The sequence below is a fragment of the Peromyscus leucopus genome, chromosome 2, assembly GCF_004664715.2.
Source record: "Peromyscus leucopus breed LL Stock chromosome 2, UCI_PerLeu_2.1, whole genome shotgun sequence".
Classification (NCBI taxonomy): Eukaryota; Metazoa; Chordata; class Mammalia; order Rodentia; family Cricetidae; genus Peromyscus; species Peromyscus leucopus.
The window spans coordinates 54,205,497-54,219,515 of NC_051064.1; the positions used below are offsets into that span (position 1 = coordinate 54,205,497).

The 14,019-nt window shown below is 45.6% G+C and overlaps 1 protein-coding gene and 1 long non-coding RNA gene across 3 annotated transcripts in view; one reads left to right on the forward strand and one right to left on the reverse strand.

The window, feature by feature from the left end:
- LOC114703215 (phospholipid-transporting ATPase FetA) overlaps positions 1-14,019 on the forward strand; it is a 103,991-nt gene that overhangs the window by 73,724 nt on the left and 16,248 nt on the right. Inside the window, exons 16-17 of one of the 2 annotated variants that reach the window (XM_028883957.2) lie at positions 12,011-12,173; positions 13,287-13,475. In XM_028883957.2, coding sequence (XP_028739790.1) covers positions 12,011-12,173; positions 13,287-13,475 — 352 coding nt within the window. The remainder of the gene's footprint in view (positions 1-12,010; positions 12,174-13,286; positions 13,476-14,019) is intronic. The other variant, XM_037202549.1, reaches the window with a different exon arrangement.
- Positions 1-14,019, reverse strand: part of LOC114703216 — a 49,890-nt gene that overhangs the window by 9,859 nt on the left and 26,012 nt on the right. The gene's annotated exons all lie outside the window — the stretch shown is intronic.

The following is a 14,019-nucleotide window of genomic DNA, read 5'->3' on the forward strand; positions in this document are numbered from 1 at the left end:
TCCAAGTGGCTAGGCACACCTGTGGGATTTTTTTTCTTAATTAAATAATTTTAAGTTATTGTTATTGATTATTTGGGAATCTTATATCATTCAGCCTGATATGCTCACCTCCCAGTCTTCCATGTCTGCCCCTCCCTGTAACCTACCCCATCAAGAGAAAAAAGTCCATTTTGTGTTGTCCATATATTCACTGGAGCATGGTTAGATTCCTAGTGGCCAGCCTCCTGAGGGAGGATGAGTCTTTCTCTGCCTGCATCCTGCCACAAGCCATCAACTGAGGAGAGCCCTGCAGTGGCCTGAGCCCGCCTTCCTAACCCACACCACTGCCTGCAGCACTGTCACTGATACAGACTGCATGTCCCCATGGATCTCAGGTGTCACTGCAGCCCGGGGCAGCAGCAAGGGCCACTGAGACTAACATGGCCTCTGGTAGCATCGTGGTCCATTGAGAAGGTTCAAACCGAAAAGTGAACCTTTCCTCATCTCGGGCCTCTGTTGCTCCCCAGAGCCGGGGGATGGTGCAGCCGGGGGCAGGTTCAGGGCTGAGTTCAGGGTTTGTCTGCACAAACTCCAGGCTGGTGTAAGCAGACCCTCCTGGGCAAAGCCAGCAAGTAGACCTCGGGCCTCTCTCACACCTGTCACCATCAGCAGGCCTCCAGTTCCGCCTCTCTCCATTAGCACACATGCCACTCCATTTTTCTGTCTTTCTCATCTCTCCATCACGTATTTGTTCTTTGTAGTGTGCCGGCTGCTGCTGCCCAGGGCCACAAGGCCAGGGGAGGCACTTGGCTGTCTCTTCCACCACCACTGCCCTGGCCTCGTGGGTGGGGCCCTTAATTAAATAATTTGAAGTGAGAAGACCCTCTTTACTCTGGATCTTTTGAGGCGGGAAGAACCATCTTTAATCCGGCCCACATCTGCTGGCAGGACATGTAAAAACATAGAAGAAGGAAACTTGCTCTCTTTTCCTGCTTGTCCTCAGTCTCTCTGGCAAGTCCATCTCTCCACCGTGTTAGACCATACTTCTTTGGGATTCTGACATATACTGAAGACCAGCTGGACATCCAGCTTTGTGGACTGGGTTCTTGAACCTTCCATTGACAGGCAGCCATTGTCGGATTAGTTAGACAATAGCCTTGAGCCATTCCATAAATGCTATTCTCTCTCTCTCTCTCTCTCTCTCTCTCTCTCTCTCTCTCTCTCTCTCTCCCTCCCTCCCTCCCTCCCTCCCTCCTCCCTCCCTCCCTCCCCTCCCCTCCCTCCCTCTCTCTCTCTCTCTCTCTCTCTCTCTCTCTCTCTCTCTCTCTGTGTGTCTGTGTGTGTGTCTGTGTGTGTGTGTGTGTGTCTGTGTGTGACATACTGATGTCCCTCAGGGTCCACAAATAGCTGCTGCTATACTAGAACCAGACTACAGCCTAAACAGGCTCTTAGAGGGGAGCTAGAAAGTATAGTCCATAAGATTCATGGGGCCTGTCTTGTATGGACCTTTGGAACTGGTCAATCAATCACAGTGTTTCCAGGCTTGAAATAGAGAAGAAGCCCACCAAATTTTTGTTTGACCTGTATAAGCAGAAAAATTTTCAAACAAGTGAAAAAAAAAAAAACACTTAAATTAGACTTGGCAAAAGAGAATTTCGGCCTGTGAACCAATTTCCAGATTTGAGCCAGCTTGTAGACCCAGAACCCCTTGAGTGAAGGGACAGCCGAGTTCCCCTGACAGAGGACTTGATAAAATACTTAAGAGTTTTGTTATTAGCTTTTCCCCAATCCCTCCCCAGAGGGACCAGCAGCCTTTTACAAGGATAACTGGGAGAAAGGAAACAATCAGGCTTTTCAAGTCTATTAGATATTGGTTCTAAATAGATACTAATTCGGGGACACCCAAAGAAACATGTGGCCCTCCCGTTAAATTAGGGCTTATGGATGTCAGGTGATTAATGGAGATTTGTCTGAAGTCTGACTTATAGTGGGTACAGTGGGCCCTCAAATTCATCCTGTGGTTATTTTCCCAGTCCCAGAATGTGTGTGTGTGTGTGTGTGTGTATATATTTAGAAGTTGACAGAATTCCCACATTGGTCCTGTGACCTGTGGAGTGAGGGCTGTTGTGGTTGGAAAGACTAAATGGAAGCCTTTAGAGTTGCCTCCACCAGGGAAGATAGTGAATCAAAAGCAGTATTGCATCCCTGGATGAACTACAAAAATTAGTGTGGGGCGGTGGGTCTACCACTGGCCTATCTGGCCAGTGCAGAAGACAGATGGATCATGGAGAATGATAGCTGACTATCAAAACTCAATCAAGTAGTGACTCCAGTTGTAGCTGCTCTACCAGATGTGGTGTCCTTACTTGAGCAGATGAACACATCTCCTGGTACATGGTATGCAGCTATTGATCTAGCAAAAGCCTTTATCTTGGTACCTGACCATAGAGTCCACAAGAAGACATTTGCTTTCAGATGGCAAGGCCAGCAGTATACCTTTAGCATTTTACCTCAAGGATATATTAACTCTCCAGCCCCATGTCATATCTTAGTTAGAGGGATCTTGATTGTCTTCCTCTTCCACAAAATATCACACTGGTTCACTGTATTGACAACATTATGCTGTATGGACCAAGTGAGCAGGAGGTAGCAACCACTTTGGATTTGTAACACGTATGCACATCAGAGGATGGGGAAAAAATCAGCCAAAATATGAGGGCCTTCCACCTCGGGGAAATTCTTAGGAGTCCTGGTGTGGGGCAGGCAGGGATTCCTTCTAAGGTGAAGGATAAGTTATTGCACCTGGCCTCTCCCACCACCAAGAAAGCAGCCCGATGTCTAGTGGGTCTGTTTGGATTCTGGAGACAGCACACTCCTCACTTGGGTGTGTCACTCCGGCCCATAGACCAAGTGACTGGGAAAGCTGCTAGTTTGTGTGGGGCTGGAAGAGGAGGAGGCCCTTCCACAGTCCTGGCTGCTGAGGGGATGTGTGGGGCTGGAAGAGGAGGAGGCCCTTCCACAGTCCCGGCTGCTGTGGGGGCTGGAAGAGGAGGAGGCCCTTCCACAGTCCCGGCTGCTGAGGGGCTGGAAGAGGAGGAGGCCCTTCCACAGTCCCGACTGGAAGAGGAGGAGGCTCTTCCACAGTCCCGGCTGCTGTGAGGGCCTCTCTACACTTGGACCATGTGACCCAGCAGACCTGAGGGTACTTGAGCAGTCAGTGGCAGAGAGGGATGCTGCTTGGAGCCTTTGGCAGGCCCCGGTGGGTGAATCACAGAAGAGACTTTCAGGATTTTCCTCCTCAGAAAATTATTCTCCCTTTGAGAGAGAGCTCTTGGCCTGCTATTGGCCCTTAGTGGAATCTGAACATTTGACAATGGGCCACCAAGTTACCATGTGACCTGAGCTGCCCATCATGAGCTGGGTGTTATCTGACCCACCAAGTCATAAAATAGGACGTGCACAGCAGCAATCCATTACCAAATGGAAGTGGTATACATGTGATTGTGCACAAGCAAGTCCTGAAGGCACAAGGAAGTTACACGGAGACGTTGCCCAAAAGCCTATGGTTTCCACTCCTGTTGCGGTACCTTCTGTTCCCAGGCTCATGGGGTGTGCCCTATGATAGGTTGATGGAGAAAGAAGACTGGACCTGCTTTACTGATGGTTCTGTATTCTATGCATGCACCATTCAGAAGTGGACAGCTGCAGCATTACAGCCCCTTCCTGGGACAACCTTGAAAGATGCCAGCCAAGGGAAACCCTCACAATGGGCAGAACTTTGGGTGGTACACATGTTTATATATTTTTCTTGGAAGGAGAAATGGCCAGATGTGTGATTGTTCACTGATTCATGCGCTGTAGTCAGTGGGTTGGTTGGGTGGTCAGGGACTTGGAAAGAACATGACTAGAAATTGATAAGAAAGACATCTGGGGAAGAAGTATATGGATGGATCTCTTTGAATGGGCAAAGGATATGAAGATACTGTGCCCCATATCAATTCTCATCAAAAGGTGACTTCAGCTGAGGAAGAGTTTAATAGTTGGTGGATAGCACGACCCATTCTGTGAACAGTCAGTCTCTTTCCCCAGCCATCCCTGTCATTGCCCAGTGGGCCCATGAACAACGTGGTCGTGGTGGCAGAGATGGAGCTTGTGCATGGGCTTGACAACATGGACTTCCACTCTCCAGGTGACCTGCCTACAACTGTTGCTGAGTGCCAGATCTGCCGACAGCAGAGACCAACACAAAGCCCCAGATAGGGCACCATTCCCCAGGATGACCAGTAGCAGCAGCATGGAGGGCTGGGGCAGGGCTCTCAGTGTATGCTTTCAATCAGTGTCCCATATGTGGTAAGGTTTCTCCCTTAGCCAGGAATCAAGGGGTGGAAAGGGGAATGGTTCTACTCATTATCACCCCTAGTGACCCACTAGGGAAGTTTTCGCTTCCTGTTCCCACAACCCTAAGTTCTGCTGGCCTAGAAGTTTTGGTTTCGGAGAGGGGAACACTGTTGTCAGGACAACGACACAGCAAACATTCTGCTGAACTGGAAGCTCAGACTTCCCCCTGGCCACTTTGGACTTCTAATGCCCTCAAACCAACAGGCTAAGATAAAGGAATAAGAGTGTTAGGAGGGGTGATTGGCCCAGATTATCAAGAGGAAATTGGATTGCTTCTCCACAGTGGAGGTAACTAAGATTATCTCTAGAGTGCAGAGATCCTTTAGGACAGTGGTTCTCAACCTTCCTAATGCTGTGACATGTAGCATGAATCTTAAAAAGTTCTTATTAATAAAATCAAACCTGAGCCAGATATTGGGGTGAACTGGAAGATCAGAGAACCAGAACAAGCCACAGCTACCTCACCTTGCCAGATCTTCAGCTGGTCTTGTTTCCTCAGACTGGAGGCCTCTGAGTCCTCATTCCAATGGCTCTCAGCTGAACTGCTACTAGAAGCCTGAAAATTTAACCAGCCAAATGCTTAACCAGGCCAAATGCTTCTAGTTCCTGGTCTTCATGCCTTATATACCTTTCTGCTTTCTACCATCACTCCCTGGGATTAAAGGCTCGCTTTCTGGGATTAAAGGTGTGTGTCACCATGCCTGGCAGTTTCCAATGTGGCCTTGAACTCACAGAGATCCAGAGGGATTTCTACCTCTGGAGTGCTAGGATTAAAGGTGTGTGCCGCCATTTTCTAGCCTTTGTATCTAGTGGCTGTTCTGTCTCTGACCCCAGATAAGTTTATTAGGGTGCACAATATTTTGGGGAACACAATACCACCACAGTGACCCTTTAATATAGTTCCTCACATTGGCATGACCCCCAACCATAAGATTGTTTCACTACTATTTCATAACTATAATTTTGCTACTGGTATGAATCATAATGTAAACATCTGATATGCAGGATATCTGATATGCAACCCCCTGTGAAAGGGTCGTTCAACCCCCCAAAGGGGTCACAACCCATGGGTTGAGAATGGGCATCTCCTGGTGCTCCCATGTCCTGTGATTGAAGTCAATGGGGAACTACAACAGCCTCTCCAGGCAGGACGACAAAGACTCTTCAGGAGTGAAGGTGTGGGTCACTCCAGGAAGAGAGTCTTGCTGAGAGTGGAAGAAATACAGAATTGGTAGTACAGGAAGGTAACTATAAATACCAGCTAAGGCCTCGTGACCAGTTGCAGAAACAAAGACTTAATTGACATGGGTGTTTCTGTCATATTTTGTTAAGAATATATTTGTACAGAGAATTGTGTTTTCTTGATTTCTTTATCATATAATATCATATAATCAAGAGAATGTCAGTGGTTATCATATTTAAGTTTGATATACTAAAAGAATATCCCTCAAGGAACATTGCCACATCTTCTAAAATTTATAATGCATTTACAATTGTACGAGGGGTAGTTATATCATGCTAGGTATAATTATGACCTGATTAATATATAATGTGTTTGTAATTGTACATAGATAATTATATCATGTTAGGCATAATAATGACCTCATTATTGTTGTCATTGGGAAATTAGTCACAACATAAGGAGCTATGATTGTGTGTCAGGTTGACAAGGGGTGTACTTCTGATGGCTATTCTTGTGATGGGTTCTTAGTTGTCAATTTGACTACTTCTGAAATAACTAAAACAAAGTGGCTGGGTGCACCTGTGAGGGATTTTTTTTTTTCTTAAATCATTTAGTGGAAGACCCACTTTTAATCTGGATCTTTTGAGATGGGAAGATCCACCTTTGATCTGACCTACATCTTCTGCTGGCCACGTATGAAAAGACAGAATACGGAAGCTTATAATTCGATCCCATCACTAACATTAGAGCCTACTTCTTTGGGATTCTGGTACAGACTAAAGACCAACTGAGACATCCAGCCTCATGGACTGACCAACTACTGGATTCTTGGACCTTCTGTTTGTAGACAGTCATTGTTGGACTAGTTGGCTGCAGCCTGTGAGCCATTCTAGTAACATTCTAGTAAATTGTCCCTCTCTCTCTCCCTCTCCCCTCCTCCTCTCCCTCTTTCCCTCTCGGTTGTGTGTGTGTGTGTGTGCATATGTAAATTATATATACATATATTATTTTTTCTATAAGTTCTATTCCTCTATAGAACCCTGACTAATACACAAAGTAAAACAAGACCAAAACCCAGCAGGGAAGACTCAAGTTAGGTCATAAAGAATATATGTACTGAGTGAGTCCCTGTTCTGTTGCTGTGAAGAGACTCCATGAGCAAAGCAACACTGATCCTGGAAGACAATACTCAGCACCACCCGTCTTTTTGTTTCCGAGACAGGGTTTCCTGTGTAGCCCTGGCTGTCCTGGAACTCACTCTGTAGACCAGGCTAGCCTTGAAGAGATCCGCCTGCCTCTGCCTCCTGAGTGCTGGGATTAAAGGTGTGCACTACACACCTGGCATGATGTCTTAATATATGTATACATTGTGTAAGGTTCAAGTCAGGGTAAATATATCACAAGCATCTACCGTTCTTCATGTTTAATATATGCAGAAGGTTCCTTTTCCATCTTTTTGAGATGTATAGCACAATTTGTTCCCTCTAGCCACACTCTTAGGAGTGTGCCCTTTACCTGACCCCTGTGGCTTAGTATCCATACCTCCCATCCAATATCTCAGTATTTAATTTACCAAGCTGTGATTACCAATTATGCTGAATCATTGTGTACTCTTCTTCCCCCCCCCACTTAATTTTTTTAGGTCTGCTCATCTTCTTTGCCCTCTTTTCTTATTTATAAGTGGACTTTATGTAGTAAAAATAATTTTTCCTTTCCCCAATGCATTTGTTACCACTATTGTTCTCATTTTAAGTTTTTTGGTTCTTATTGTTTTAATTACATTTTTATTTATTTGAGAAAAGTGTCACAGTGTGCATGTGGAGCTCAGAGGACAATTTCCAGGAATTGGTTCTTTCCTTCTACCATGTGGGACTTGGGATCAAATTCAAGTTGCTGAACCATCTCATTGGCTCAATGTTTAGTGTCTTTAAATATTTTGATGGTGAGGACTGAAGAGATGGCTCAGCAGTTAAGAGTACTTGCTGCTCTTTCAGAGGACCTGGGTTCAGTTCTAGCACCCACATGGTGGCTCATCTGTAACTCCAGTCCCAGAGTTTCTGACACTCTATGACCTCTGCAGGCACCAGACATGCATGTGGTCCACTTAAATACATGCAAGCAAAACACCCACACACACATAAATAAATCGAATGGTTTTAACATATTGAGTTTTGAAATTATTTTTACTATATTGACCTTTTCCCTTTGTTGACATACTATGTACTCCTAGTCACCACTGTTGTAGAACTATCTTTCTATCTCTAGCTAGTTTGTTTTTATTGTTTTTCTAACAAGTGGAACTCACTTTTTACTTGTGGATTTAATTTTAAACATCTCTTCTTAGAATATCCATCCTCACCTTCAGGGTATCCCTTGTACTATCCCTGCCTGCTAAACCCTTAGCCACTTACATACAGCAAACTCTAACTTCCAGTCTCCACCTTGTTCCCATCCAGCCAAAGAGTTGAGGTAGGAAATGGAAAACCAGTCTGTACTTTATAACAAAACAAAACAAAACAAAACAAAACTGTAGCATGGTCCTGTGCTGTTGTTTCCTTTCGGGGAGGGGGCCAAGTAGCCACAGAGTCAATGACACAGACTCTGGGAGAATGTCGAAACAACAATCTCAGCTTATTCAGGAAGAGGCAAGCCTTATATACCCTCCACCCCACCCTGGGGGGAGGTCTGATGAATATGCATCTGTTGGTATAACATGGCTGCCTCTCATTGGCTCAGGTCATCTCCAGATCATGACTCAGTTGCTGTTGCTAAGGCCCTTAGGCAGACCCAGGTTGGCTCTCAGAAAGCTGTTAGGGATGAGTCATCCCACACAAAACAAAAGCCTTCCAATTGTGAGTCTCTATATTAATCACCACCTACCGAAGAAGAAAGAGGCTTCCCTGATGAGAGCTGAAGAATGCTCTAATCCTTGGGTCTGGAGTAGTCATTAGGAGTTAGTGTAATGCTATGTCCCTTTAGCAGAGTAATACTAGTAGTTTCTCCCCTATGGCCTGTGACCTACCTAGCCTCGGGTTCTTGGCCCTGTTAAAAGTGCCAGGCTTGAATTCTGTCTTATGGAACAGGCCTCCAATCCAGTCAGAAAGTGGTTGGTTCCTGCCATCACATTTGTGCCATGAGTGCACCCCCGGGCATATTTTGCCAGGACATTTTGTTGTTATAGCTAGCACGGTTAGCAGTTGGGTAAGACTAATGAATACTTTTCTCCCTGTAATGTGCACAGTAACTTGCAGCTAGCTGTAAAGCTATCAAGTAGGGAGGAAGCTTCCAGGTCAGTGCCAGCTTGATTTCCATCATCACATATTACTTATCTGGGAGGAAAGATTAAACACACACACACACACTTGCTTGGATCACTTTCCTGAGCTTCAAAATTATGTGTCAATGACCCCCTGCATTGCCACCCGTGAGGCCAGCTGCCTGACTGTCACATGCTTCCTCAGCCCACTGGGTGGTCTGTCCTGGTAAAGGGTTGCACTTTCTATCTAGTGGTTCAACTGGGAAATATAAAATTATTCAACTCTTTCCATCTTTTTCTCCTCTGACCCTTGTTACACCAATTCCAGCTCCCTGTGTTTTCAAGTTCACCTTTGATTTAATATTTGTTGTTCGTTCTTCATCATTTCTCTCGTGAATCACCTCATGGTCTCCTGGCTGGTCCCTGTTTCATCCCGCTACTTTCAATACACTCTGTATGCAGATTCCAGAAGACCTCCTGACCGATTTGATTGGTCACTCACTCCTGATGCAAAGTGGCTGGGAGGCTATATTGCAAATGATATGGTAACGCAGGAGCTCGTCCTTGCCTTCCTCTCCAACCTTATTCCCAGCCTGTCACTTCAGAGAATGTGCCGGTTTAAGAAGCCAATTCTAGAAAAGCCTTAGGGGATGTTGTGTGAGCGGTTCTCTTTAAAGCTCGTGTCTTTAGGACTGGCTAAGTCTAGATCTTGGATCCAAAGACTTCTTCCTCTGACAAAACTCTTGCTAGTTTGCCTGCCTCAACCTCCCTCCCTGCAGCGTTGTGTGTGCTTGAATACCGGGGCCCGGCGCAGGCAGTAGAGCAACCATGAAGAACCGGAGAAAGATCTGCGGAAATTCTGGTATGGACCAGGCAGACATGTTAACAGACTGCAGTCTTCAGGCCAGCGTTTGTTCATGACTGCCAGTGGCCTGACGTAAATGGGGATAAGAGTCCGTGTCTGAAGGGCCAGGCCATAACTAGGCAAATAGTGAATTTGGATCCACAAATTGAGTCAAGGACTAAATAGAAAGAAACTAGATCAATTTAGGAAGTGATCTCCTATGCCAATGTGTTCAAGACTACTTCCTACTTTCTCTTCTAGCAGGTTCAGAGTAGCTGGATTTATGTTGAGGTCCTTGATCCACTTGGACTTGAGTTTTGTGCACGGTGACAGATCTATTTGCAACCTTCTACACATTGATATCCAGTTATGCCAGTACCATTTGTTGAAGATGCTTTCTTTTTTCCATTGTACACTTTTGGCTTCTTTGTCAAAAATTATATGTTCATGGGTGTGTGGGTTAATGTCAGGGTCTTCAATTCGATTCCATTGGTCCACATGTCGGTTTTTATGCCAATACCAAGCTGTTTTTATTACTGTAGCTCTATAGTAGAGCTTGAAGTGAGGGATTGTGATGCCTCCAGAGGTTGTTTTATTGTACAGGATTCTTTTGGCTATCCTGGGTTTTTTGTTTTTCCATATGAAGTTAGTATTATTCTTTCCAGGTCTGTGAAGAATTGTGTTGGTATTTTGATGGGGATTGCATTGAATCTGTAGATTGCTTTTGGTAAAATTGCCATTTTTACTATGTTGGTCCTGCCTACCCATGAGCATGGGAGATCTTTCCATTTTCTGACATCTTCTTCAATTTCTTTTTTCAGGGACTTAAAGTTCTTGTCATATAGGTCCTTCACTTGCTTGGTTAGTGTTCCCCCAAGGTATTTTATGTCATTTGTGGCTATTGTAAAGGGTGATGTATCTCTGATTTCCTTCTCAGCTTCTTTGTCCATTGTATATAGGAGGGCTACTGATTTTTTTGAGTTGATCTTGTATCCTGCTATGTTGCTGAAGGTGTTTATAAGCTTTATTAGTTCCTGGGTGGAATCTTTGGGGTCACTAAAGTATACTATCATGTCATCTGCAAATAGGGAAAGCTTGACTTCTTCCTTTCCACCCTAATAGTTGTGCCAGAAACCCCATCCAAGGATTGAGGAATCTGGATGCAGACATCCACGGCTAGGCCCCGGGTGGAGCGCCGGGAGTCTAATTAGTGAGAAAGAGGAGGGTTTATATGAGCGAGAATTGATGAAACCAAGGCTGGATAAAGCACAGGGACAAATAGCCAAATGAATGGAAACACATGAACTATGAACCAAAGGCTGAGGGGCCCCCAACTGGATCAGGCCCTCTGAATAGGTGAGACAGTCAATTGGCTTGATCTGTTTGGGAGGCATCTAGGCAGTGGGACCGGGTCCTGGGCTCGTTGCATGAGTTGACTGTTTGAAACCTGGGGCTTATGCAGGGACGCTTGGCTCAATCTTGGAGGAGGGGACTGGACCTGCCTGGACTGAGTCTACCAGGTCGATCTCAGTCCTCAGGGAGGCTTTGCCCTGGAGGAGGTAGGAATGGGGGGTGGGCTGGGGGAAGGGGAGGGGGCAGGAAGGGGGAACAAGGGAATCTGTGGCTGATATGTAGAACTGAATAGTATTGTAAAATAAAATAAAATAAAATAATAATAATAATAATAATAATAATAATAAAAAAGAACTGAATGGTATTGTAAAATAAAATAAAAGGAAAAAAAGAAAAAAAAGAAAGAAACTAGATCAAACTGTGAGAGAGGTGGGAAGAGCCAGGTATTCTTACAGGTCAGGCAATATTAATATGTAAACAAGCATGTACTGAAACTTGTCACAGGCATTTCCAGTATTAGTCTCCAGCCCACTTCGTCCCTGTGGGATCCACTACAGTGACACCACTGCACCCAGGACCTGTTCTTTCCTCAGCCGCCTAAATCAGACAGACAAAACCAGGAATAAGACTTTTCTCAGATACCAGTTCCTAACAGAGAGCAGTCAGTCCTTCCTACCCTCGCACTTGATTATCAGATGGGTTTGGAAACAGGAAAAGTCAAGTCTCAAGGTCTCCATTGATCATTTAGAATAGCAGGGGTGCAAGGGGGCAGGAGGTCCACCAAGCCACGCCTGTCCTGCGGGAAGGTTCCTCCCAGCACAGCGACAGCCCAGGTCAGCAGGCCAACCTGCACCCGCACTGGAACCTCTGCCGTCTCTCCTGCCCTCCCCTTCCCATTTCCTGAGAGAGCTCATCACATCCCAGAAGCAACCCCAATGTGACATTCTGGGAAGTGTGCGGCTGTGCCTGAGAACTCCGCTCTGTGTTTCTGTTCCAGAATGACAAGGTTGACTTCTCCTATAACCAGCTGGCCGACCCTAAGTTCTCATTCTATGATAACACTTTGGTGGAAGCCGTGAGGAATGAAGACCACTTTGTGCACCTCTTCTTCCTCTGCCTCTCACTGTGCCACACTGTGATGTCCGAAGAGAAGGTGGAAGGTGAGCGCGGGCCTGAGCCTCATGGACTGAGACTGTTCTGAAGTCGGGACTGCTTGAAGTAGGGTGCTGTGATACACTCTGAACAGTCTAACCTAAGGAAGGATTCCTAACAAGGGCGTGCTGGCCAGCAGTGCGATGGTAAGGGGGTAGCAAGCTGGTTTAGGGAAAGTGTCAGTCACTGGATAGGGGTCGAACTGGTGCCCCCCCGAGAGGTTTGGATCTTGAGGCTCTGTGGGTTCTGAAGCATCCATCTGACCAGTCCCACTGTCTTTGCGGACTTGCTGGAAGGTGAGTTGAGTTGTTGTCCTGTCACTTACAGTATGTCTCAGTCATCACCATGTGTCTTAGCTTCTTTAGTGTGACAAAGTCATCCATTAATTTACCCAAACTTTTTTTTAAAACAATGAATGAGAAATGACTGTTTATTCATTATTAAGTCTTCCTTCTTAAAATAATGTTTTTAATTTATTATTATTATTATTTTAAGTGTATGCATGTTTTGCCTACATGTATGTCTGTGTGCCACTTACATGCCTGGTGCTTGTGGGGTCAGAAGAGGGCATTGGATCCCCTGGGACTGGAGTTGTAGGTGGTTGTGAGCCACCATGAGGGTGTTTGAAATTGAACCTGGGTCCTTTCATTTCAGCCAAGGTTTCTCTATGTAATCCTGGCTGTCTTGGAATTCACTATGTAGACCAGGCTGGCCTCAAACTCACAGAGATCCTCCTGCCCCCATCTCCTGGGTAGAATTAAAGGTTTGCACCACCATGCCCGGCTTAAGATTTATTTTTATATGTATGGGCATTTCTCCTGTATGTATGTGTACCATGTGCATGCCTGGTGCCCAAAGTGGCCAGTAGAGGGCGTCAGATCCCCTGGAACTAGAATTACAGATGGTTGTGAGCCACCATGTGAGTGCTGGGAATAGAACCATGGTCCTCTTGAAGAGCAGCCAGTGTTCTTAACCTTTTAGGGCCAGGCATGTAAGGAAGTTTTGAAGAATTATATCCCCTTCTGGGCTCTCTTTGTAAGCCACTGGAAATGTGGTCTCACTTCTGGGTGAACTAAGTTGCTCACCTCTGCAGGCTCTGTCACCTTTTCGTCTCTTGTCAGGTGAGCTGGTGTACCAGGCTCAGTCACCAGATGAAGGTGCCCTGGTCACTGCTTCTAGGAACTTTGGCTTTGTGTTCTGTTCCCGCACACCTGAGACAATCACAGTGATCGAAATGGGGAAAATACGAGTTTACCAGCTGCTGGCTATTTTGGACTTCAGCAATGAGCGCAAGAGGATGTCTGTGGTTGGTGGGTGCTCCAAGTCAGTCTCTTGGTGATAAGTGCTCCCTCAAAGTCCCTCTTAGTGGTGGGTGCTCCCTCCAAGTCAGTCTCTTGGTGAGAAGTGCTCCCTCTAAGTCAGTCTCTTGGTGGTGGGTGCTCCCTCTCAGTCAATCTCTTGGTGGTGGGTGCTCCCTCTCAGTCAGTCTCTCTCTGTCCTTTGCGTACATTTGCATATTGACTTTTTGTTTCATCTACACATCAATCCTTTCTCCCACTCACATGACTTCCCTCAGATATTTTGCCTCAAATACACACACACACTTTCTCTCTTGTCTCCTTTAAATTGTCTCTTACATATAAATAGGGTCTTGCTACCAAGTGCTGAGTCCTTTCTCTAGTATTTCTGCTAGTGACTTGCCAGTATGTTCAAATCTAAGATGAGGACATAAAATTAACCCATAAAGCCTGAACACAGCATAAGAAATGGGAACCAATAATGTAGTCAGCCCTCCTTGCCCATGGAGTCACAGATTCAGCCAACTATAGAACAAAAATATTTAAAAATATTTGG